General features: G+C 40.7%; 1 protein-coding gene across 2 annotated transcripts; it reads right to left on the bottom strand.

Moving 5' to 3' along the window:
* Window positions 1-659: 659 nt before the first annotated feature.
* gtpbp6 (GTP binding protein 6 (putative)) lies at window positions 660-27,398 on the bottom strand. 2 transcript variants are annotated; one of them, XM_043692325.1, is made up of 11 exons: window positions 27,207-27,398; window positions 26,579-27,080; window positions 20,079-20,216; window positions 18,066-18,136; window positions 16,040-16,170; window positions 14,389-14,459; window positions 8,006-8,164; window positions 6,871-7,079; window positions 4,188-4,336; window positions 1,656-1,808; window positions 660-1,436 (listed from the first exon to the last, which is right to left on the bottom strand). In XM_043692325.1, the coding sequence occupies exons 2-11, from the start codon at window positions 27,021-27,023 to the stop codon at window positions 1,313-1,315; spliced, it is 1,650 nt and encodes a 549-aa protein (XP_043548260.1). In that variant the 5' UTR covers window positions 27,024-27,080; window positions 27,207-27,398; the 3' UTR covers window positions 660-1,312. The 2 variants fall into 2 exon arrangements, with proteins under 2 accessions (XP_043548260.1, XP_043548259.1); XM_043692324.1 differs by having other exon boundaries at window positions 26,579-27,398.

Genomic DNA, 27,398 nt, shown 5'->3' on the forward strand with positions numbered 1-27,398 from the left:
TGTACTCCATCAGAGGGAGTGCAGAATCAAGCTCATGAGTTTTTTTATTATGAGAAAGTACTGAAAGTACTCCGCTCTGGTAGCACCTGTGGAAACAGAAGTGTTAGATATTAAATACAAAAACAAAAATTGCTGGAAAAGCTCAGCAAACCTGGCAGCATTTGTGGAGAAAAGTCAGAGTTAACGTTTCAGGTTGAGTGACCCTTCCACAAAACCAGAGATCTGATTTACAGTTCTTCCGGTTTTTAGTTGGACTTCAATATTAAGTTTCAAGTTTCACGAGTCTTCATCAGAATTGAAGCTTGTCAAAATGCCTATAAAAGTTAACTTCCTCTCCCTTTTTAGTTACAATGAACAATGTCCTGATCATCAAAAAGGATAAAAATAGGTGCAGCAATCGCTAACCAGTCATTATTATCTGTTCCAGAAATTCACGAGTACTCAATCTGTGGTAAACTGCAAAAGAAATATGCTTGCCAGAGAAATGTACTTGTGACTGTTACATATTGCTTTATTGTACAATAGTCTTTTGAAAAATAAAACACATGAACATATCTGATGTCTATGTTAAGTTACACAGGAGATCGTGTTTTCTCCCCATCTTCCTGAACACAATGAATTAAGTTATCTTTTAATCTCATGTTTGTACAAATACTAGCAGCTCCACAAACTGTGACATTCTTCACATATCAACAGAGAGAGTTATTGATGGGAGATTAATCGACTGTGAGGTGATCACCCAAAGCTCACCATTTTTCAGCAACATCACTGGATATGGATCAGTGGGTGGAACCTTGGCCCACTATACTTAATACGATCAATTATGACATTACCACTGTCATAAGGATATCATTTTAATAAGCTCTTACTTTATTTAAATACTTAAACTTTAGAACTTTTATGTAACACCATCACAGTCTCTTTTTTGACTTCACCATTGTGCCACTCCATTCTGAATTTAAAAACGCTTCATCCTTGGAATGAGACAAACTGAGTTCCTGTCTGCTTATCTCATTGATGAAACACTCCATGGAAAAAGTGGGGAATTCTTCCAGTATCATAGTCAATCATCTTCCTGGAAGGGAAACCACCGAAAGAATTGGCTGATTGTTCATCTCATTCCTGTTGGAGGGGCTTTGTTTGTGTGCAAACTACCCACGTTTGCCAACAGGATGATGATTTCTGCACTTCAAGAGTAATTTATTGCCAGCGAATCCTTTCGGGAATGCACGTCAGAGATGCTATTCACACCAACTTCTTTTGTAGAAAAAAATGGTAAAATCCTCATCACTAGAAATTCATTTTTTTCCCCTCAAGGTTGAAACAGCTTCTTATATTTCCCATAAGCGGAGCTGCTGATGATCACTCTCACATTGGCCAAACCATCTTCTGGCAAAACATCTATTCCCTGCACAGTGGCTTCCTTATACAGCCAGCTGAAATGATCAAAAGAAGTACTGTTATATATTAGCATCTTTCCATTAGCCTCCTCATGAGTTAACCCATTTCTCCATATGCTCCTGAATAAACAATCTTTACTTATTCAATTGTTAACTGTTTAACAACAGTCTTGCAAATGTGCCAATTTTCATGAGATTTGTTTCAAAGCCATGCACTTGGTGTAAGTCCTGCTTGTACTGAAATTTCTTTCTTACCTTAGTTGAGGCCCAGCCAAATCTACTTGAATAGTGAGGATCAGTTTTCCTGTTGCTTGTAGAACTGCCTCCTCAATTTTCTCTTTCAGTTCTTGCATGCCGAGGCCGTGAAGCGCAGAAACTGCAACAGTGTTTGGGTCTGTGTGTTGGTATCTTTAATAAATGGGGAAAAAAAAACATTCAGCTTTGCACAGAATCTGATCATAGGTTAATGGGAAGGATGGTTAACATAATAACTTCAAACTGACAGAATAAACACCAAGAGACAGTGATGACAAGATAGCAGGCTTGTTATTCCTGAAGGATGACTCTGAATAAAGGCAAAAAGAGATTTACCAGGACGTTACCGGATACGGAAGGTTTGAGTTATAAAGAAAGGCTGGATAGACTGGGACCCTTTTTACTGGAGATTGAGAGGTGACCTTACAGAGGTTTATAACACACGACGGGTACAGATAGGGTTAATGGTAGGTCTCTTTTCCCTAGGATGGATTTCAAGACCGGGGGCATATTTTTAAGGTGAGAGGAGAGACATTTAAAAATGTCATGGGGAGGAATTTTTTACACAGAGGGTCATTCGCCTGTGGAATGAACTTCCTGAGGCAGTGTTGAATGTGGGCACAGTTACAACATTTAAAAGGCACTTAAGACCAGTGCATGAATATCGTTTGGAGAGATATGGGCCACAACCAGGCAGGTACGACTAATTCAGTTTGGGATTATGTTAGGAATGAACTGGTTGGACCGAAGGGTCTGTTTTCTCACGGTATGACTTCATAAAAGGCTTTCTTTTTCAAAACTGAATCCATCAAATTGTTCCAACAGCTCAATTATCCATCTTTTCTAGGGCCATTGCAGGTCAGATTTTTGTACTCACAAAATGAAAAAGTGGATAAAGATAGAGAAGAAATATTTCAGGTTACCTGCTGGAGAAAGAGAAACTTCGGAAGGGTTTCATTTTTTACCCTTCAACTAATATTTTTATTTCTGTTTCCAATCAATAAACACTTGTTTATTCATGGAATCCTGGCAGTGGTTATTTCCTAGAGAAATGTTAAGAGTTCATCTCAGCAAGAGCAATATTGACCTCAGATAACCATGTAATGCCGAGTGCAGCGACTTGTAGGTTTGGTCAGAGCAGGAACAACAGGTCCCGAAACAACAATTCTGCAGAAGTTGTGGCTGTTTTTATTGATGCAAAATCATTAATGACCAGATTTATTAAATTTAATTCTCAATTTTGCATTATGGGATTTCAGTTCATGGACTCCAGTTGCTATGCTAATACAATTAGGTTATTATACCCAGCAACAGAATATTTCAGTTTATCTAATATTTTGAGATACGGATTTAGAATTGTTTTTAATGTGTAAACAATCAAAACACTGTCTCTGTCTCAAGTTAATTGTCTTTCATCTTCTATTCTCAGAAACATGGGGAATGATTCCTCATGTGGGACCAATAATACTTCAACCAATATCTTCATAGGAGTTGAGCTGGAGGTCTACTTCACAACAAGAGTTATTGCTACTAAGCTCAGTTGTGTCCTTATCTGCCAAGTATTAACTGTTTGCTCCCTGCCAAGTGAGGATCAGGATTCAGCTAACTTTTTCTTTCCTTAGAGAGAGGAGCTGAGGTCAATATTGCTCTTGCTGAGATGAACTATATTGGGATACTTCAGGGATCCAACCTGTTCCTATGACGCTGTATGACTATATGAAGCCCAGTGACCAACGATATACAAGTGGTTCTCCTATAATGCCATAGTTGCATTCCAGTGAAACCTCACTTAATAGAAAACTGATCAATAGGGATATTGGGGCCTATGGAAAAAGTGGGGCTCGGGCAGACTAGCAAAAAATATCACTCACGATCGCTCAAAACTCACCCAAAGGTCTAACAGAAAGTATAGCACAGCCTAAGTTAACGTTGAAGTCATATTTATTAACTAAAGTAAATTTAACACAGTACAGTTAAAAAAATGTAAGAAAGCTGCTCTCTCCAGAGTACCTCTCACAGAAAGCTGATCTGTCAGCAGCTGACATTAGTGCATGCACAGTACGGCATGAAGGCCGGAGTTGGCATCGCACATGTGCAGAATGGCACAAAGAACAGCACCGATGTCTCACAGAATGGCTAGAACACCAGTGCATGCGCAGAATGGCATGGAGATTTTGGCACACGCATCAGCGCATGTGCAGAATGAAGTGCGCATACTGAGCCCCACTGGAATCGTGCTATTGGCAACGGAGGTAAGCATTCTCCAAAATACCGTTCCCTATTTCTTCAGTGACATTATAGCCAAATCATGTTGCCAAAACATGCGTTATCCTAGAACTACCTGTAGGCAAACTACTGAACTCTAAAACCTGACATCTTTTTACAAACAAATGCGTAATTTGTCATTACAATTTGGGATTAAAATCAATGTAGACTCTTGTAACATCTTAAGACAAAAAGGAAGTAATAAAGGTCATAGGCATGTGCATATTATAGCTGCTGGTGTGTGTGTGAACATTAGAATGTTCTTACCCTTCCACGAGATCAATTTTATTGTGCACTTCAATAATGGAATCCAAGAGCTGGGTTGGGAGCTGGAGATTCTGGAGAACATTCAAGACGTTCACTTTTTGGTTAGTACTTTCAGGGTGACTAATGTCCCTGACATGAACGATTACATCCTGGATACAGAAAGAAAGGGGGGGGGAAAAGAAATTAATAAATGTTCATACGAACTAAGTAATTAATGTAACTGCTGATTTCTTGTCTCTGTTATGGATAACAAACACAATCGATTATTGCCATGAGGTCTAGAGTCATAAAATATTACAACGCAAGTCATTTAACTTTCTTGTTACTGATTCAGTTACCAATGAAATAGCTTTTCGTTTTCAAGTTTCATAATTTTGAATACATCTGTTATATCACCTTTGATGTTCTTTGTTCTTGTGAGATTCCTAGCCTTTCTAATCTTGCTTCTTACCCCAATTATCTTGCTGAATCACTTGTGTATCTTCTCCATGGCACTGACATCTATCCTAAAGTTGGTTTCCAAAATTAGACACAATATTCTAACCAACCAAACACAATGGGTGCATTTTCTGAGGAATCACAATCACATTCAGATTCCCACTCTGCTTTTGTTTTAATGTTAAGAAAGAGCCCTGCATTTCTGACATGAGATTCTGATTAGGGCCTTTTCAGAAATGCAGTGCCTACTTTAAATGTGACAGGTACCTCAGTGCAGGATAATTGGGGGAAGGCAGGTCACGTGCACACTTTCCCACAGGGGTTAGTCATTATTGTGTCATTTAAATGTCCAACTTTTTGGGCAGCCTCTTTGACAGCTTTATGAAAAGGTAAGTAAACAAGGCAAATATGTGCCAGATTCGTAAGAAGTAGGATGGGAGGCAGGCAGGGAGTCAAGGTGCAAGGTGGGAAGGAGAGAGATTAAGGTAGGTTAGGACAGGCAAGATTGGGTTGTTGGTTCTCAGAGGGGCAAGAGAAGTGGAGGAAGGGGGCTTGGGTCCAAAGGTGGATAGAGGATTAGTTCTATGATGGGACCCAGTGATGTGTGTGAGTGCGCACGCATGTGCGGTTAAATGTTGGATCCTGGATGGGGTTGTTCCGGTATTTTGGGAAGTCAGTTTAATATTACTCAGGTGTTAGATGAGGTAATTAACTGCATTGGAACCTTCAGAAATTTTGATTTTCAAATGGTTTTAAATTCAGAGGGTTCCAGGTGAGGGGAAATTACCCAGCAGAATTTTTGATTTCTTGGACAGTTTCTTAAGAATCTGCAACATTGGGAATTCTGCATTATTCCACTGTGGAAATGGCTATCTGACCATATTAAGAATGTCCTTTATATCTCAAAGTTTTGAAAGTAGTGTCAGATCATCTTAAACACTGCTTCCTCATACTATTGTAATAGATTAAACCTGTGAGTATGATATCATAGTTATTGTAAAATAGCATTTCATCTAAATTAACAAAAAGGAAGTGAACATTTATCTTAAGCAGGTTTCAAATGAACACACGCTTTTACATTCATCCAGGAAGCTGTATGGACTCTTGGTTCAACATCCTTCGGATGAAATATGAAACAAAGGCCCCTTCTGCCCCCCTGTGTTTCCATAAAAGATTGCATGGCACTATTTCAATGAAAAGTAGGAGAATTATCCGCAGTGTCCAAGTTAATATTCATCCCTCAATTAACATCCCAAAAGTGGAAGTTTAATAACCATTAAACATTATTGTTTGTAGGCCCTACAACTATCTGCAATAAAACAGTGATAGCACTTCATAATGTATAGTAGCTAATGTGTAGTAGCTCAGGGCATCCCAAGGTTGTGGAAGGTGCTACATAAATGAAATTAAAAAAAAATGTGTTGCCAAATATATTCGCAATGGAAAACATAAGGTGCTCTACAAAAAAAAGTTATCCCACCTTATTGTGCTGAACTTTTTATCTAAGCTTGTAAGGAAATTTGTAAAGAGGACCATCCTTGGTGAGAAAATGGATGAGGAGAAGCCTCATTTAATTTATTTGCATATGAAACATGCTGATAAACGACAGGAACAAAAGGAGTTCTGAAACACTAATGGCTTGTTCCTTGCCCTGCCAGTAAACTTGAAATATACACTCAGTTGTTGGTCATTCAAAGAATGTTTCTTGAATAGATCAGACAGGCAGGATGGACAAGGTATTTATTCTCAATGCGTTATAGATGCTTTACCGACTGATGGTATCAGGTGCAACACCAATTGTTGTACCCTGCCAAATTCTACTCCCCATTGGATTCCTGCTTGATAAAATGAGTCCCCCTTATCTCATGGATAGCATAACGAGATAAACATCGTTTGGACCCTGTGTGTCTTTGGAGGGCATGATATGCTACAATTTATGGTGAACAAGTGAAGTGGGAAAGTGGCTTCTGATGTTACAAAAGCCCAATCCTCTTGTGCTCTCAAGAGCACCCCAGTGCTCTCAATTAGATTGCACTGCAATCCAGTTCTTGAATCTTAGCTGATTTTCAAACACAAGATCCTACTTGGCTGAGACCTGTCCTGGGACTTTCCTTGTCTACTAATTTCAGTTCCCAACTAACAAAATCAGCGCAGTTAAAAATAAGATGTGTTAAAAAGGTCACGGTTTGGTGGCTTTTAAAAGAATACCTGTGCCACTGGGAAAAAAAATGAAAATAAGACTTACTGAATATGCCACATCCTCTAGAGTTGCTGAGAAGGATTCAATTAGGTTGTGGGGAAGCTGTGAAAGAAATCCAATTGTATCGACGTAAAGGACAGTCAAGCGGCTTGGCATCAAGCCGGCATGGGTGGTAACATCAAGGGTAGCAAACAACTGATTTCTTGGGTGAAGGCCTGAGTCTCCAGTCAGAGCTTTGATGAGAGTCGTTTTGCCTGAATGGAAGATACGAAATGCACAAGATTACAGTGTTCGATTACTCTATGGTAGGAAGATAGATTTATTTAATTCACATAAATACACAAAATAGGGCAAGTACCTCACACCTACTCTGCTATTTATAGTTGATCTTGAGTATCAACTCCACTTTCTTGTTGGCTCTCCATATCCTTTCCTTAGCGAAGAAAACTATTTCAGCTTTCAATGTATTCAGTGACGCTGAATCTATAAATCCTCTGGGGTACAGAATTCCAAAGATTCACAAATGTTTGGGTGAAGAAACGTTTCCTCCTCTCACTCGCAAATGATCAACTCCTTATCTTGAGACTAAATTCTAAATTCTTGTTCTAAATTCCACTTTGTTAAATCTCCTCATAATGTTAAACATTTCAATTAGATCACATCTCATTCTTCTAAACTCCATAGAACACAGATCCAATTTACTTAGACAATGCCACACTGTGTTTACACCAACATTGGTGATCGAGGAGAAATGTGCTATAGGTTGCAGGGGGTTGTTAAAGAAGAGAATACAGAGGAAACTCGATTATCTGAACGTCATGGACGAGGAGTATTTTGTTCAGATAACTAAATGCCGGATAACACAGTTTAGCCAAGCATTGGGACCTTGCGATCTTGTTCGGATAGTCCAAAATTTGGACAATCGAATGCCAGGTTCCTCTGTAATCACTATTTTCAGATTTGTGGAAACAATAGAGAAGCATGCGCTCATCTCCATTCACTGATTTGAATGAGCAGAAACAATATTTTCCTTTTAAGAAACTTCAAGAGTCAGAAGAAACTATATTGCCTGGATTTTGTGCATTTTTAAAGCACCCTAGTGAACACTGAACAATCTTTCAGAAAAGAACAACAGGAGCAATTGCAGCCTGTTCATGACAAATGCAGAATGGAAACTCACCACAGTTCGTGTAGCCCATGACAGAAATAATTGGGAACTCTCTGCGCTTCCGCTTAGTCCTCAGCAACTGTCGTTTCCTCCTTAGTTTTTCTAACACACCTCTAATCTTCAATTCCCTCTCCTTCAGAAGGCGTTGTTGAACTTCCATGAAGGTCTCACCTGAAATTAAGGCTTTGATTAAGACAAGTGAATGCATCGTCAATTTTATAAAATTTGTTCTTTCAGCAAAGCCGTCATTTGTTGTCCAACCCCAATTTGGGATGATGGCTGGCTTGGCCATTTCAAAGGGCAATTAAGAGTCAACCAACATTACTATGGTTCTGGAGTCACACCTAGTCTACAGCAGGAAAGGATGGCAGATTTTCTTCCCTGAACAAGTCAGTGTTTACAACAATAGAATATACATTCCACAATAAAATCACCACTGAACAATTCTGAATGTTTATTTTGGTCTGAAAACCACTTATAAAATGTATTAAATTGAAAGGAATATTTAAATGTATGAAAATGTTTGACAACCAATTTATTGTCTGATCTGCACTATAGTACTGCAGTAAGTCTGATTAATAAGAGCAAGCTACCAAAATTAGAGCTAGGCCTGATACACAGTCAATAATCTATTAGGTCTGGGGAGAGAGATATGGAGAACCTATTCATCCTTCTTCTTAAAACCTTGGGAAGTCCCTATATATCCTTTGATAATTAATAAAAAATAACTTGAATATTAATACTGACTGATTGTAAATAAGAGCATTCAATAGTTGTTATAAATTTTACGTTGAAGAACAATGACAGGGGGTGATGGTTGGATTGTCTCTTATAGACTCACAGAGATATACAGCACAGAAACAGATCCTTCGGTCCAGATCTAACTTAATCTGGTCACATTTGCCAGCACTTGGCCCATATCCCTCTCAAACCTTCTTACTGGTGATGGTCATAGCCTGGCATTTATGTGGCGCGAATGTCACTTGCCACTTGTCAGTCCAAGCCTGGATATTGTCCAGATTTTGTTGCATTTGGCCACGGACTGCTTCTGTGTGTGAGGGGTTGCAAATGGTGCTGAGTATTGTGCAATCATCCCCATGTCTGACTTTATGATGGAGGGAAGGTTATTGATGAAGCAGCTGAAGATGGTTGGGCCTAGGACACTACCCTGTGGAACTCTTGCACAGATATCCTGGAGCTGAGATGACTGACTTCCCACAAGAATGACCATCTTCCCATGTGTCAGATATGACTCTAACTACTGGAGAGTTTGCCCCATGATACCTATTGATTCCAGTTTTGCTTGGTCTCCTTGATGCCACACTCAGTCAAATGCAGCCTTGATGTCAAGGGCTGTCACTCTCACCTCACCTCTGGAACTCAGCTCTTTTGTCCATGTTTGAACCAAGGCTGTAATGAGTTCAGGAGCTGAGTGGCCCTGGTGGAACCCAAACTCGGCTGCACTGAACAGGTTATTGCTGAGCAAGTGCAGCTTTATACCACTGTTAATATGACACCTTTCATCACTTTACTGATGATCAACAGTAGACTGATGTGGCGGTAATTGGCTAGGTCGGATTTCTCCTGCTTTATATAGAGGACATACTTGGAAGTTTTCCACAGGTAGATGCCAGTGCTGTGACTGTTCTGGAACAACTTGGCTAGGGGAGCAGCAAGTTCTGGAGCACGAGTCCTCAGTACTATTGCAAGAACGATGTCAGGGCCTGTAGCCTTTGCAGTACCTAGTGCCTCCAACTGTTTTTTGCTATCATGTGGAGTGAATCGAATTGGCTGAAGAGTATCTGCAATGCTGGGGACCACTGGAAAAGGCCTAAATGGATCATCCAATCGGCACTTCTGGCTGAAGATTGCTGTGAAGTGCTAAGCTTTTCCATCACTGAGGATGGGGATATGTGTGGAGCTGCCTCCTCTAGTGATTTGTTTAATCATTCACCACCATTCACGGCTAGATGTGGCAGGACTGCAGTCCTTGGATCTGATCTGTTGATTGTGGGATCATTTAGCTCTATCACTTGCTGCTTATGCTGTTTGGCACACAAGTAGCCCTGTTTGGTGGCTTCACCAGGTTGACAACTCATCTTCAGGTATGCCTGATGCTGCTCCTGTACTCTTCATTGAAACAGGGCAGATCCCCTGGCTTGATGGTAATGGTCGAGTGGGGAATATGCTGGGCCATGAGGTTACAGATTGTGCTGGAGTACAATTTTGCTGCTGTTGATGGCCCACTGCACTTCACATGCCCAGTCTTGAGGTGTCAGATCTGTTTGAAGTGTGTCCCATTTAGCACGTTAGTAGTGCCACATAGCAAGGAGGTTATTTTCAACATGAAGGCAGGACTTCGTCTTCACAAGGATTGTGTGGTGGGCACTCTTACCAATACTATCATGGACAGATGAATCTGCAGCTGGCAGATTGGTAAGGATGAGGTCAAATATGTTTTTCCCTCTTGTTGGTTCCTTCACCACCTGCCACAGACCCAGTCTAGCAACTATATCCTTTAGGACCTGACCAGCTTGATCAGTAATACTGCTGCCAAGCCACTCTTGGTGGTGGACACTGAAACCCCTCACCAAGTACATTTTGTTCCCTTGCCATCCTTAGTGCTTCCTCTCAGTGTTGTTTATAATTGAGGAGTAATGATGCTTCAGCTAAGGGAGTACGGTATGCGATAATGTTTAACCTGAAACCATGAGACCTCATGGGGTCCAGAGTCAATGTTGAGGTTTCCCAGAGCAACACCCTTCCAACTATATACCACTATGCTGCCACCTCTGCTGGGTCTCTCTTGCCAGTGAGACAGGACATATCCAGGGATGGTGATGGTGATGTCTGGGACATTTTAAGATGCAATTCCATGAGTATGACTATGTCAGGTAGTTGTTTCGCTAGATTGTGAGACAGCTCTCCCAATTTTGGCACTAGCCTGCAGATGTTAATGTGCAGGACTTTGAAGGGTTGACGGGCTATTTCTGCCATTATCTTTTCCTATAACTAGGTGAATGCCAGGAGATCCATCTGATTTTATTTCTTTGAGATTTTGTAGTGATTGGTCCAGGTGAATGCCTTGCTAGGCCATTTCAGAGGGCAGTTGAGAGTCAACCAGATTGCTGTGGGTCTGGAGTCATATGTAGGCCAGACCAGGTAAGGTTGGCAGATTTCCTTCCCTGAAGGGTATTAGTGAACCAGATGGGTTTTTCCGACAATCGACAGTGACTTTAATGGTCATCAGTAGATTATTAATTCCAGGGTTTTGTTTTAATTGAACTCAAATTCCACCATCTGCCATGGCAGGATTCCAACCTGGGTCCCCAGAACATTATCCAAGTCTCTGGATAATACCACTAGGGTACCACTTTCATGCTGTTGTGCGAGAAATAAAAAGGTGAATATATTAGTAGAATCCGAGGCCCAGAGCAGTTGGAGATAAAATAACATAGTGGGAATCTGTTATGTTTCTCTTATTCTGGTTGAATTTGGTATTAGAATATTACAAGCCAATAACAACATGTTTGAGGAGTTAAAGAACCTGAACGAAGTGGCTGTAGGGAATACATAACCACATTGTAATTGGGCAGCTCCAATACAAATGAAGTAATGACTGGCTAACTTGATCTCCAAAGGATTTTCTGTGCAGCACGAGTATAAGAAAGGGTGTTCTGAGCAGAAATTGTGAAAGTATTGTGTGTCGCATTGATTGGCACAATAGTACCTAGGGCAAGGGAAATTATACAGAGGCCACAATTCTACACAGTGTAGTGGGATGCTGCTATTCTTTGATACCACTGTTCATTAGTACTGCATCAAGTCTTACCTAAACTGCATTGAATTTGACTGCTTTTACTTTCATTTCAGGACCTGTATGTGAAGGAAGTTAAATAGTTAGTTTTGTCAGACACCTCCTAACTCAAATACAAACCAATGGCATCAATTTTCTTTGTCTTTTATAATTCTAGAGTGGCATGGAGGCTCAGTGGTTAGCACTGCTGCCTTACAGTGACAGGAAACCAGGTTCAATTCCAGCCCTGGGTGACTGTCTATGTGAAGTTTGCAAGTTCTTCCTATGTCTGCATGGGTTTCCGTTGGGTGCTCTGGTTACCTCCCACAGTCCAAAAGATGTGCAGGTTGGGGAGGGGTGGGGGTGGGGTGGGTTGTCCATGCTAAATTGCCCATACTGCCCAGAGATGTGCAGGCTAGATGGGTTAGCCATGGGAAATATGGGCTTAAGGAGATTGGGTGAGATGCTCTTTGGGTGATTGGTGCAGACTCAATGGGCCGAATGACCCCTTTCCACACTGTAGGGATTCTATGTGGAAAGCATGTGTCTGTTTCACATTTTGGGGATGTGGTAAATAGCATTCAGCTAAGACCTTTATGTGAGGTAGCAATGTTCCTCTACAACTGTACTGACATTTCAACCAGAGGTTTCCAATTGTAAATATTGATTTAGCTGAAGGAGTCATCCTCTTCCATTTGAATTAAATCCGTTTCTCAACCCAAATCCAGAATTTTATTTCTTATTTGTTCATGGGACACAAGTCTCATTGGCAAAGCTAGCATTTGAGGGCCACCCTGACTTCCCTTGGGAAAAGAAAGGGTGATGAGCTGCTTTCTTGAATTCTGCAATCTATCTGGTGGGTAAATCCACGGTATTGCTAGGAAGGGAGTTGCAGAATTTTGACCCAGTGACAGTGAAAAAATGATGACATTATGTATGGATGGTCCTTGATTCATATGGTTTCACCATCACACTGTTTTTACTGTACTACCTAGGATTCCAATAATGTGCACCTGATTTGTGATAACGCAATTCTTACCCTCTCCCAGCGGTACAGAGGTATAAATAAGTGTCAGGCTCAGCATCCCTGGGCTAGTTCCTACTCATTCACCTGTTTTGGCTTTGCCTGCCTCAATTTAGGCTGGATAACATCCACAAGGATACTCAAAGCAGCAAAGGAGCAGTCTGATATTGATTTAGTTGAAGGAGTCATCCTCTTCCATTTGAATTAAATCCGTTTCTCAACCCAAATCCAGAATTTTATTTCTTATTTGTTCATGGGATACAACCTTCACCTTCCAGAGCTGCAGATGAGTCAGATAAGGATCCACAGTCTTCCACCTCCAGATGCACAATCTTGTATATGAAGCATTACAAGCATGAAAATACATTCCTTTTGCATATTTTCTTGCCTATTTTTTATTTTATATTAACTTTGTTTATAGTCTGTACTTGTTGATGTTCCAAGAATGCTCCAACATTTACATGGGTTTTGATGAGAATATGTTTCAAACAACGCAATCTTGCTTAAATGAGATAATTTTCTGTAATGCAACTATTGCATTAGGCATGGACTCTTTGCAGTTGAAAGTTTAGAATATGCTTATTGGAAGGGAACTTGCAATTAGTGATGTATCCACATAGTAACTGCCCTTGTCTCTAGAAGCCACAGATTTGGAAGGTGCTGCCAAAGAAGCCTTGGTGAACCCTGCAGTGCAGCTTGAAGACAGTAGTATTGCCATCACTGTGCTTTAGCGTTATGTGGGAGTTAATGTGCTTTGTCCTGGATGGTGTCAAGCATCTTCAGTGTTGTTGGAGCTTCACCCATTCAGAAAAGTGACAGCATTCCATTACATCCATGGCTTGAGCTTTAAGGCTGTAGGAAAACCTTGAAGCCAATCTATACAATTCACAGACTGGGAGAGTTGAGGACTGTAGGACTTTGTGAAGTGACAACATTGGTTGTGGAGTTTGAATGAAGTGATCGATGAGCAACCATCAATACCAAAGACCACCTACAACAATTTTAGCACAGCAACTTACTCCTAGGCATTTCACAACATTGGAACTGAACCAGTAGCAATGAGATTGGGTAACTTTTACTTGGGTAACTTTTACTGAGATCAGTAAAAACTAGGATATAATAGTGAGGCAGAGGCGGAAAGCAGCAATTCACTAGAATGGTACAAAATACTAGAAATAAGGATTAAAATTAAAATGCTGGAATTACTGAGAGGAACAAGCAGTATGTGAGATAAACAGAAGTCGAGCACATTAAAATTAGAGATTGTTGACCAGCCTTTTAACACTTTCACTCCCAAGTTCTGGAATGATAAAACAATTTTTCTTTTAACAGCTCCCTTTCATCGGGTGATGAGCTATCCTACAACAGTGTTTACTTTATCAAAGACGAAGCTGAGCATCTTCCAGTTAATATTAAGTTAAGTATTAACTAATACTTAAAATATTGTGGGAAGTACAATCATCAAATCCACATTGCAATAACACTTAATCAGCATCACAAGAATGCAGGAAATTGGATCAATGATTATGGTCAATAATCCTGTATGACAAATGTATGATGCAGTCGGAATATTACCTGACCCCATTATGTACCTGGATCCACCACCTTGTTGGTCTAAGTGAGCCACTTCATTTTTCAGCTGAGACCTGCCAAATGAGGGCAAAAATTTATTCAAATGAAATTACACCATACTCTTCCCATTAGAAGTAGTTACATTTCTGCAAATCCTGTTTGGAACAGGCTGCTGCAAGACTTAGCCAAAATAGAACATTTATAAAAACAAAACTGGTGATTTAAAAGGACAAATTAAAGTTTTCAAAAATAATCAGTGTATTCTACCACACCCACAGTAACAACACGTAGCAAAGTACGTTCTTTTTATAAAAATGGGGATGCGATGCCACTTCATGCTACTGTGCTTTGGCATAGAATCTCTTACATGGGATCGCTTCAGCAAAGCACTATCAGGCAACTGAGAAACTCAAAAAAATTAGATAATATTATGTTATGAGGCCATTGGGTTTTGGGAATGGAATGCAGGATCAGGGTGGAGACACATAGCAGCAGTTATGAAGCATACTTCCGCACTGAACTGGTGTTGCCGGAATTCTATGACTTTTAATTGCAAGCAAAAGATTAATTCATCAGCTTGTTCCATGACTGATGAAGTTTTATAAAACAACTTTCATTCGAGAACTATATATTGAATGTGTTGTTATTGAGATGAACAGGTATGTCTGCGCTGGACAAAAGCAAGGATTTTTCAACTTAAATCCTGTTCTCAGATCCAATGGAAAGCAAAGCAATTAGTTGGCAACATGCCCAAACATTTTCCCACTTAGAAAATTAGAAACACACCCTTGCAAAAGCTCAGTGGCAGCCAAAATCTGAATGCATATTTACAGATTGTGTTGTGCACTGGAAAGCAAATTTAGAAGTGGTTCGATGGGCCAAAGGATTTCTTCCATATTATATGATTCAAACTGGATTGTGCTATGTAAATTCAGTTTTCTTTTAATTCTTCAAATGGAAATAGTGAGCTGACAAATCATTTTAATAGGCGAAAGTGAGTACTGCAGATGCTGGAGATTAATGTTGAGAGTGTGGTGCTGGAAAAGCACAGCAGGTCAGGCAGCATCTGAGGAGCAGGAGAATCAATGTTTTGAGCAAAAGCCTGTCATCAGAAATGAGGCTGGGAGCCTCGGGGTGGAGGGATAAATAGGAGGGGGGTGGGGATGAAAGTAGCTGAGAGTGCAGGAGGTGGATGGAGGTGGGGGTAAAGATGATAGGTCGGAGGGGAGTGTGGAGTGGATAGGTGGGAAGGAAGATGGACAGTTGGGACGGGTCATGAGGACGGTGCTGAGCTGGAAGGTTGCCACTGGGGTAAGGTGGGGGAGGGGAAATGAGGAAACTGATGAAATCTACATTGATGCCATGGAGTTGGAGGGTCCTGAGGCAGAAGATGAGGCATTCTTCCTCCAGGTGTTGGGTGGTAAAGGAGTGACGATGGAGGAGGCCCAGGACCTGCACGTCCTTGGCAGAGCGGGAGGGGGAGTTGAAGTGTTCAGCCACAGGGCACTGGGGTTGAATGGTTCGGGTGTTCCAGAGATCTAAAAGTGAGGAGGACAGTTTGTTATAATTAAGTGTATCACTGATATCTTCTATGATAATAATCAATGTGATGCAGTTAAAGTTTTAGAAGTGTTGTAGGAAATCGAACCCTTACCTCAAATACGGAATCTCAGCCAACGCTATCTGCAGTTTAGCTTCTTTAGTTTGGGCATTAAAACGGAAGATGTGAAGGACGACTGAGTACCTATCAAACACTTTAACACCCCAGGCAGATTCTAACTCTTTCTAGAAGAATCAAAAGGAAATATTTCACTTATTTGCCTTTTACATAGTTTAAAATCAACACAATGAAATGCCAAAAAGGCACAATGGATCACACAGCCTCTATCAGCACTGCCTGATTCTACAACACTAGAACAAAGGGTGGTATGAGTATTTTTGGAAAAACATTTTAAAAACTTATTTATGAAATATAGGCAAGCAGTTATTTCCTCTCCCCATTTGTTCTCGAGAAAGTGGCAGTGAGTTGCCTTCTGTAACTGCTGCTGTCCATGCAGTGTGGGCACACTGAATGCTGTTAGGAAGGAATTTGGTTCCAGATTTTTGAATCAGAGAAGAAATGACAAAATATTATGATGGGCATCTGACTTGGAGGGAAATGTGCAGGTGGTGCTGTCCTTTTTCTAGGTAGTGGAGATGATGGATTTAGAGATGCTATCAAAGGGCCTTATTGCTGCATTGCACCTTGTATATGGTAAACACTGCTGGCACATGCATCAATAGGGAGGGTTTGAATGCTTAGGTTGCTGGATGGGTACTAATTTAGTTGGCTCCATTCTCCTTGGCTTTGATTATTGTTCCACGTTCTTCCAATCAAATGGAGAGTATTGCATCACACTCCCATCATGTGCTTTATAGTTGGTAGTCGGCTTTCAACTGTCAGGTAAGTTAGTTACATCAGAATTTTCAGTTTCTGGCCTGCTTTTGTATCTACAGGCAGGTCCTATTTAATTTCTGGTCAATGGCGCCATGACCAAGACTAGAGGAGTGCATTGTTACTCTAGTCTCACAGTTGTTGAAATTAATGTTAAATGGTAGCTTCAATGCACAGAATTTAATCAGCTTTCTATTACTTTGTTTAAAGATACATATTTCCTTCTTGGTTTTCCCCAATCTCTTTGCTAAAGGTGCAGATTACACTAGTATACTGTTCCTTCAGCTTTGGTTTTTGTCCAAATGTGTAAGCCCAACTAGTGAGACTGAATGATAGAATCACATCGAGGGCCGAAAGGTTTGTCCTGCACTCCAGTATTCTATGTTCTATATAATGCAGAAGAGTCCCTTCAGCCCATCGAGTCTGTACAGCCAAAAATAATCTATTATCTGCACTAGTCTCATTTTCCCACACTAGGCCCATAGACTTAAATGTTACATCACTTCAAGTGTCCACCCAAGAATGTTTTGAAGGTTGTCAGGTTAACTGCCTCAACTACCCTCCCAGGCAATGCATTCCGGACCCCGACCATACACTGGGTGAAAACTAATTCCTCAGACCCCTCTAAACATCCATCCCTTCACTTTAAAAGTGAACAGTGTTGACAGGCTATTCAAGCTTGGGGTGAATTACAACCAAGTCTGATTATGTGGTCACCTGATGACCAAAAACTGCATTTTTCAGTGGCCAATGATTGCTGGCTAATGTTCAGAAACAGGAACACTATCTGAATTTAAGGCCAGCTATGGCATCCCAACTATTTCAGGGCAGTGATGAGTCAGCATAAAGATCAACTTAGGTCAGTCAAATGACTCCGTTTCACACTCCCAGAACGTGCTGTTCATTTTCCCCTGGATTTGGAGTAGCAAGATATTAATACTTTTGTCTGAGCATAATGTATTTGAAATACGTTGTTGTTTGATTCTCAAAATACATACTTAATCCATCCTTGGTATAACAACTCCAAAACTGTACAGAAAATGACAAATTAACAGGAACTGGGGAGTAGCTTAATGCGTTTTTTGAATCTCTGCCACTTGAAGATACTGTATGAATGATCTGAGCATCAATTCTCTGCTTTGCAATTTAATCACATGATGAAAGTACTGTCAATTATATATAATTCAGGACATTATGATGAGTTATTACTTTTATATCATACTCTGCTTGGGTGAAAGTTCTTTACCTCAGATGATGCAGACAGCCGCTCAACATTCATAAACACTGCTGTAACTTGTGGCAAACTTTTTAATTTTTCTGTAAAACAATAGCATTATTGTAATATATTAGCACTTAATTTTCTGCAACCGTTTCGAACATAATGAAGCTATGAAAGATGTTACTTACTGTTTTTTACTGTAACAAAGCATTGCAAAAATAGCTTTATTAAATAATTGTACATTTTGTTCAAAGTACTTAACTGTACCCACAGCCTATATGTTTCACAACATCTTATATACATTGTGTGGGACAAAATTAGAGATGTCATAAAGTATATATATTTTCCTGATCACACATTTTAAATTATTTTTTCTATTCAACTTGTGGGATGGTGGCATTGCTGGCTGGCCAGCATTTATTGCCCATCCCTACTTGCCCTTGAGAAGATGTTGCTGAGCTGGATTCTTGAACTGCTGCAATCCAAGTGCCATAGGTTAACCTATCATACCTTGAAGGAAAGAATTCCAGGATTTTTACCCAACAACAGTGAAGGAACAGCGATATATTTCCAAATCAGGATGGTGAATGGCTTGGAGGGGATCTTGCAGCTGGTGACGTTCCAAGTATCTGCTGCCCTTGTCCTTCTAGGTGCTTCCTGATGGAAGTGCTTATGGGTTTGGAAGGTACTGTCTAAGGATCTTTGGTGAACTTCTGCATTGCATCTTGTAGATAGTACACACTGCTGCAAGTGAGTGTCAGTGATGGAGGGAATGGATGATTGTGGATATGGTCCCAATCAAGTGCACTGCTTTGTCCTGGATGGTGTCAAACCTTTTGAATGTTGTTGGAGCTGTACCCATCTCGGCCAAGTGAGGAGTATCCCAACACACTACTGACTTCTGCCTCATAGATGGTGAACTCGGATTTCACCAGTTTCCTCATTTCCCCTCCCCCCACCTTGTCTCAGTCAAATCCATCGAACTCAGCACCGCCTTCCTAACCTGCAATCTTCTTCCTGACCTCTCCGCCCCCACCCCAGTCTGACCTATCACCCTCACCTTGACCTCTTTCCACCTATCGCATTTCCGACGCCCCTCCCCCAAGTCCCTCCTCCCTACCTTTTATCTTAGCCTGCTGGACAAACCTTCCTCATTCCTGAAGAAGGGCTTATGCCCGAAACGTCGATTCTCCTGTTCCCAGGATGCTGCCTGGCCTGCTGCGCTTTTCCAGCAACACATTTTCAGCTCATAGATGGTGGACAGGCTTTGGGGAATCAAGAGGTGAGTTACATGCCGTAGTATTCCTAGCTTCTGACTTGCTCCTGTAGTCACTGTGCTTATGTGACAAGTCCAGTTGAGTTTCTGGTCAATGATAATCTGCAGGATGTTGATAGTGATGGTGACACTATTGAAAGTCAAGGGGTGGTGGTTAGATTGTATCTTATTGGTGATGGTCATTGCCTGGCATTTGTGTGTTGCGACTGTTACTTGCTACTTGTCAACCCAAGCGTGGATATTCTCCAGGACCTGTTGCATTTGAATAGGGACTGCTTCAGTATCAGAGGAGTCACAAATGGTGCTGAACATTGTGCAATCATCAGCAAACATCCTACTTCTGACCACTAACTTGAAGAACCCCTGCAGAGATATCCTGGAGCTGAGATGACTGACCTCCTATAACTACAACTATCTTCCTATGTGCCAGGTCTGACTCCAACCAGTAGAGAGTTTGGCTCGGGGACTGGCAGGTTCTGGAGCACATGTCTTGAGTACTACTGCCAAAATTTTATCAGGGCCAATAGCCTTTGCAGTATCCAGTGCCTCCCAATGTCTACCGATATCAAATGGAGTTAATTGAATTGGCTGAAATGCACCCTAATATTGTGGAATAAGGTACAAAAAGTAATTTCTTAATGACTGGAAAACCCTACATAAAACTACATTGGATTGCCATTTTAAATGACACCTTTCAAGATGTTATTTAGAAGCTTGTGTATTTTAGTTCAACACCTTATTAATAAGAAAGTCAATCAAATTACCTGTAAGCAACTGAAAGTTGCCTTTGCCAAAGATGAGTTTGCTGTCTGGAGTTTTTGTAGAAAGAATAATCTTATCAACAACATGCCAGTTGGGCAGGGTGTTCACAAGAGCAACTGCTTCATCCATCTGAAGGTCACCTTGTGAAGAAAGAAAGGTCAGAATTGAAACAGCAGCGTCCAAACAGTGAACAATGCTGTAGCGGTTGGTCTGCTATGTTACAGCATTGCCAGAAGATGTCAGAGGACAAATGCTGATTTACCATCTCCTTTATTAAAATATAATAAAACAATGAAAATGTCAATCTGTATTAAAAAAATGCTGTATATGTTTGAAATCTGAAATAAAAAAAGATGATGTTGAAAATGTTCAGCAGAAAAGGCAGCATCTGTGGAGGGAGAAACAGTTAATATTCTATCAGAGGTCCCTGACTTGAAATGCTAACTCTGGTTCCCATTTTGACACTGCTGAGTATTTCCAGCATTTTCTGTTTTAATTTTACAATTCAAAAACCAATCCATATAACAGATCACCAAAAATATTTTTTTTTAAATTTAAAGTATTATTAAAAGAGGGAGTATTTGACAAACTGCAAGGGGCAAGAAAGCCTACAGTTTTGAAGCAAGAAGGAATTTCAGTAGGAGATTACATGATAGGTCAGTGTTGATTGATGCACTTGTGCAATAACACAAACAATATTCGACACTAATTTTGTAATATGTGCACTGGAGCCCAAACGCATTGAATGTCACAGACCATTTGGCTGCTTGAGCTCCACAGTTAAGGTCATGCCCTTGCTCACTGCTTGTATGTCTATTCTTTTTAAAATTTAAAACAAGTACCAATTTCTTCTTAAATAATTAATGAACAATGTACTTTGCTCCAAAGCCAGTTTGTTACCGAAAGTAAATTCCACATAGATGTACAGCACGGAAACAGACCTTTTGGTCCAACTCATCAATACTGACAGATATCCCAATGTAATCTAGTCCCATTTGCCAGCATCTTTCCCTCCAAACCCTTCCTATTCATATACCCACCCAGATGCCTTTTAAATGTTGCAATTGTGCCAGCCTCCACCACTTCTTCTGGCAGCTCACTCCATACATGTACCACCCTCTGCGTGAAAAAGTTGCCCATTAAGTCTCTTTTATATCTTTCCCCTCTCACCCTAAAACTATGCCCTTTAGTTCTGGACTCCCCCACCCCGGAGAAAAGACTTTGTCGATTTATCCTATACATGACCCTCATGATTTTATAAACCTGTATAAGGTTACCCCTCAGCCTCAGATGCTCCAGGGAAAACAGCTCAAAACTATTCAACTTTACCTATTCAAATCCTCCAACCCTGGCAACATCCTTGTAAATCTTTTCTGAAGTCTTTCAAGTTTCACAAATCCTTCTGATAGGAAGGAGACCAAAATTGCACATAGTATTCCAAAGTGGCCTAACCAATGTCCTGTACAGCTGCAACATTACTCCCAACTCCTATATTCAATGTCCTGACCAATGAAGGAAAGCATGTTCAGCAACACTCCCTAGGACCTTACTATTAAGTGTATAAGTCCTGCTTAGATTTGCTTTCCCAAAATGCAACACCTTACATTTATCTGGATTAAATTCCATCTGCCTCTCCTCAGCCCATTAACCCATTTGATCAATCTGAGGTACTTTTTTCGCTAGGAGAAAGTGAGGACTGCAGATGCTGGAATACCAGAGTTGAAAAATGTGGTGCTGGAAAAACACAGCAGGCCAGGCAGCATCCGAGGAGCAGGGCATAAGCCCTTCTTCAGTACTTTTTTCGCTGTCCAATACACATCCAATTTTGGTGTCATCTGCAAACCTACTAACTATACCTCGTATGTTCACATCCCAGTCATTTATATAAATGACGAAAAGTAGAGGGCCCAGCACCGATCCTTGTGGCACTCCACTGGTTCACATGCCTCCAGTCTGAAAATCAACCTTCCACTAGCACCCTCTGTCTTCTACCTTTGAGCCAATTCTGTGTCCAAATGGCTAGTTCTCCTTATATTCTAGGAGATCTAACTTTGCTAACCAGTCTCCCATAGGGAATCTTGTCGAACGGCTTACTAGTAAGTCCATATAGATCACGTCCATCGCGCTGCCCTCATCAATCCTCTTTGTTACTGCTTAAAAAAAATTCAATCAAGTTCATGAGACCTGATTTCCCATGCAGAAAGCCATGTTGACTATCCCTAATCAGTCCTTGCTTCTCCAAATACTTGCAAATCTTCTCCTTCAGGATTCCCTCCAACAACTTGCCCACCACCAACGTCAGGCTCACTGGTCTATAGTTCCCTGGTTTGTCCTTACCATCCTTCTTAAACAGTGGTACCACGTTAGCCAACCTCCAGGCTTCGGCACCTCTCCTGTGACTATCAATGATACAAATATCTCAGCAAGGGCCCCGCAATCACTTCCCTAGCTTCCCACAGAGTTCTAGAGTATACCTGATCAGGTCCTGGGGATTTATCCACCTTTATGCATTTCAAAACTTCCAGCACTTCCTTCTCTATATTGTAGACATTTTTCAAGATGTCACCATCTATTTCCCTACATTCTATATCTTCCACATTTTAATCATTTTCTGTGCAAGGAAGAAATTTCTAACATCCCCTTCAATTCTTTTGTGATTTTCTTAAGCTTGTGCCCACTCAATAGTCTGTCATCAGTTAAAACAGTCGAGCATGATTTATGTATTGAAATCGTGAAGTCCTGTAACATGCTTTATCTTTGCAGCTCTAGTGAAAATATGGTCTTTCTTCACTTTAATTTTCACTTCCATTCCCTTTTTCTCACACCAGATGGTTCCAATACTATAAATGAATCATATTTCTTTCCACCATCAACTGTAATTGTATAGGTAAAGTTTCTATTTGATAAGAATGCTTTCATTTTCATAGTTTATTTTTGCTATTTTCCTTAAAATTTAGGAGCTAGTTTAAATGTAGAAATAAACATATTAATTAAAATTTGAACCACTGAAGATATCTTATGTTGAAATAAAAATATGAAATAAAAAGATAGCCTAATGATGACCATGTTGACAGTGGACCAGAAAGGTCTTTACACAGAAGAGAATCTGTCAACCTTACTTACCTGATCTGGCCTACAAATAACTCCAGCCCCCAGAAATGTGGTTGTCTCTTCAGTGTCATCTGGGCAATAAATGTTAGCCTAGCACACACCCATAAACAATTTAAAAAAACACCTATACATAAGACTTTCCATACTTAGTTTTTGTGGAAAGATTAATGAGGCCAACTATGTTTGGAAAATAGGTGTTTAGGAATGTGAAGGTAGATAGCTCTGGAGGTACAAATATGCAAATAAATAGAAGGAAACAGTTTAATAAGGCAAATTAAAAAGCAAAGCACAGGACCAATTTAAGGGATGAGATGTTATGCTAAACCCGCATAGAAACTTGGTTACTTGGAATACTGGGAGTGTTGGACAGGCTCCCTAACAAGTCACCAAGTTTGAGGAGAAAACATTGAGTCGAAGATTAATATCATGAACCTGAATAAAAACAACATGGGCATGATAGCCAAGCTTGTTGAAGCAGACTAACACATTATTCGAGGGGATAAATCAATACAGTTAAGGGAAAACTTTAGAGTACTCAAAATTAATATACTCCCATTATAAAGAAAAATTCTAAAGGGAGGACCCAACATCTGTGGTAAACTGAAGAAGTTAAGGAAGCGTCTCTCGCTCATAGGTGTTCAAGGTTTGTGTGAAGATTTGTAGCTCGGGTGTTGGTTGTCACAGTTGGGGATATGGTTGCCAAGCTGGGATGTTGATTTGCAGACATTTCGTCCACTATCTCAGTGACGCCTTCAGTGCTTTGGAGGGTGAAGGGTGCTGCACTGTGTCTTCTGAAATTTATTTGGTTCCGTTTCTGCTGCTTCTGGATGTTCGTTATAGTGGCCGGTGTATTGAGTCCAGGTCAGTGTGCTTGTTGGTAGAGTCCGTGTTTGAGTGCCATACTCTTAGAAGGAACAACCGGAACCGGTAAGTGCAAGCAGCAGGAATGGAACTAAATAAATTGCAGATGACACAGTACAGCAGTGCTTCACAAGAGGCTCCAAAGCATTGAAGGTGTCATCCAGATACGGGATGAGATGGCTGAAAATCAACTTCCCAGCTCGGTGAACATACCCACAACCACAACAAGAAAGGATTCAAAATTAAGTAAAAAGCAGATAATGGCACAAAGATGAGTGGCAGATCAGGTGATTGGTCAGAATATAAAGAAATGTAGAGATTAGCTAAATCAGGAGAGAGAGCTTAGAGTATAAGAGGAAGGTAGATACGAATGTAAAAACAGATAGTAATGTAACTTTCTACAGGTTTTTAAAAAGGAAAAGAATCAGTAAAGCTGGTCCACTACAGAGAGTGGGATGCAAATGGTGGGAGAAATGAACAAATATTTTGCTCCTGTCATCCCTTAGAGGATACAAAAATCATTTAAGCAACTGTTGTAAAATGAAACTGGAAGGGAGGTTGGAATTTAGCAATATTATAAGTACCAAGCAAACTGAAGGAACTGTTGGCTGACAAGCCTCTTGGTCCAGATGGACTTCATTTTAAGATCTTTACAAAGATTGCTAATGAGGTAGTAGTTGTACTGATGTTAATTTTCCCAAAATTCCCTAGATTCAGGAAATGTTCATCTGATTGGAAAGTAGCAAATATAATTCTTCTTTTTGAGAAGGGAGAGAGATAGCAAACAGGGATTTATATGTAAACAAAAACAGAAATTGCTGGAAAAGTTCAGCAGATCTGGCAGCATCTGTGGAAAGAAATCAGAGTTAACGTTTTGGGTCAAGTGACCCTTCCTCAGAACTATTTCTGATTTACAATGTCTGCAGTTCTTTCGGTTTTTATAAACTTTTGTAAATATGGTGATATCTGTCATGGGAAAGATGACAGAATTAATCATGAAAGAGTTATAGATGTGGACAGAAAAACACGAGATAATCAGCCATGTTTCATCAAAATCAAGAGTGTGGTGCTGGAAAAACACAGCAGGCCCCTGAGGTGATGAGATTGTGTACAGTTTGGGAGATGATGGTTTGGTGATGGGAGGTGAGGTCGTGGTCAAGAGGGCGGTAGGAGGAGTGTCTTCAAGTTGGCAGCTGGCTTCAGCCGTGTAGAGGTCAGTGCGCCAAACTACCACTGCACCACCCCTCAACTCCGTCCGCTGGTTTGATGGTGAGGTTGGGGTTGGAGCAGAGGGATTGGAGGGCTGCGTGTTGTTAGGATGAGAGATTGGAGTGGGTGAGGGGAGTGGACAGGTTGAGGCGGTCAATGTCCTGGCAGCAGTTGGAAATAAAGAGGTCGAAGACAGGTAACAGACTGGCATGGGGTGTCCAGGTGAAATGGATGTATTGGAGTCAAAGTTTCACCTGCACTTCCGCACGTCATTTACCATATCCGTTGTTCCCGATGCGGTCTCCTCTATGTTGGGGAGACAGGATGCCTCCTCGCAGAGCACTTCGGAGAACATCTCTGGGATACTCGCACCAACCAAGCACACTGCCCCGTGGCCGAACACTTCAAATCCCCTTCCCACTCCGCCAAGGACATGCACGTCCTGGGCCTCCACCATCGGCACTCCCTTACCACCCAATACCTGGAGGAAGAATGCCTCATCTTCTGCCTCAGGACCCTCCAATCCCATGGCATCAATGTAGATTTCACCAGTTTCCCCATTTCCCCTCCCCCCCACCTTACCCCAGTAGCAACTTTCCAGCTCAGCACTGTCCTCATGACTCGACCCATCTGTCCATCTTCCTTCCCACCTATCCACTCCACACTCCCCTCCGACCTATCACCTTTACCCTCACCTCCATCCACCTCTTGCACTCTCAGCTATAAGTGTCATGACGAATGGCTGATGCTTACACAAGCCACTGCTGACAATTTAGGTCAATGATTTCGATGTCAGATCTGATGAAGTATCATTTCAGATTTGAAATGCTAACCCTGTTTCTCTCTCCACAGATACTGCCAGTCCTGTTGATTTTTTTGTTTTCATTTCAGACTTCCAGCAACCACATTATTTTGCTTTTATTTGAGTGGATAGTTTCTTGTTAGGCGGGGGAATCAAGGCTTATGGAGATAGACAAGAAGGTATAATCTGAAATACAAACAAATCAGGGATGATCTTACTGAATGGTGAACCAGGTCCGAGAGGTGAATAGTCTACTTATATAATTTGAGCCTGTTCTTATATTTAGGTCAGAATGGTAAAGATAGCAGAATTAGGTGGATGCTTATGTAATTGTGTTACACAGTCATCGTCACTGTTACTAACTGTTTATTTAATTAAAATTCTCCAGTTATGATGTAATGATTTGAACTGATATCACTAAGTCATTATCCAGGCTACAGCATTACGTAACCACTAACTTACCACTATGATATCGTTCCCACATAATATACTGAAATGTAGTTTACATCAGTTATTCACCTGTTGTGAGATGCTGTTTCTTTTCTCCCCATTTTACATTTGGATGCACAATAAATATCCTATGGCCTCCTTCAGGAACAGGATGTATTCGTTCTTCAAATAACTGTTCAAGTTCAGCATCTGCTAATTCATATTCATCTTCTGATAGGACCTCATCATTTTCCACAGTTGGTTTTCCACTTCTTGAAGGCTTTCTGGTATTGATACTTTTTGAATAACATTTGCTTGTACTCAAACACCGAAAGTCATAGCATGATATATTTCCATGAGAATTACTTTTCTCTAAATTACTAGAAACCTTTCTGCTCTTCACAGGCAGCTTTGGATGAAAACACAAGAACTTTGGGATCTGTGTACCTGCTGCCGAGAAGCATCTTTTCCGAGGTGGTAGCCTTTTCAGGGCATGCAGTAAAAACATTATCGACATATTCCTCAGTAACACCATAACTGCAACCCCAAACCACACAAGTCAGATCGAGGAGGTGTATCACTTCAAGACAAACTGTTAATGGGAAAATTAAAGAACACATTCAGATGACATCTTCCAGCTGATCCTTACTCAGTTTGATGCCACATCTTGCATTAACAATACAAAATATTAACAGTGACTAAAAGAGATCTTGGATACCCAGTAAATGTGGCTGCAGGGTTCTGATCCTTATGAAGCTTCCCACATGGACACTTTCAAAACTTATGCGTTTAATTGTAACTCTTTCAGCTACGTTTAACTCCACCTCCGATTGAAAACTTTAACGATGCAACATTTCAGAAAATAAAACCCTGCATGAATTCCCCTTATTTTAGTTTCCCCGACGGAATG

This window comes from Chiloscyllium plagiosum, chromosome 6 (genome assembly GCF_004010195.1).
Source record: "Chiloscyllium plagiosum isolate BGI_BamShark_2017 chromosome 6, ASM401019v2, whole genome shotgun sequence".
Lineage (NCBI taxonomy): Eukaryota > Metazoa > Chordata > Chondrichthyes > Orectolobiformes > Hemiscylliidae > Chiloscyllium > Chiloscyllium plagiosum.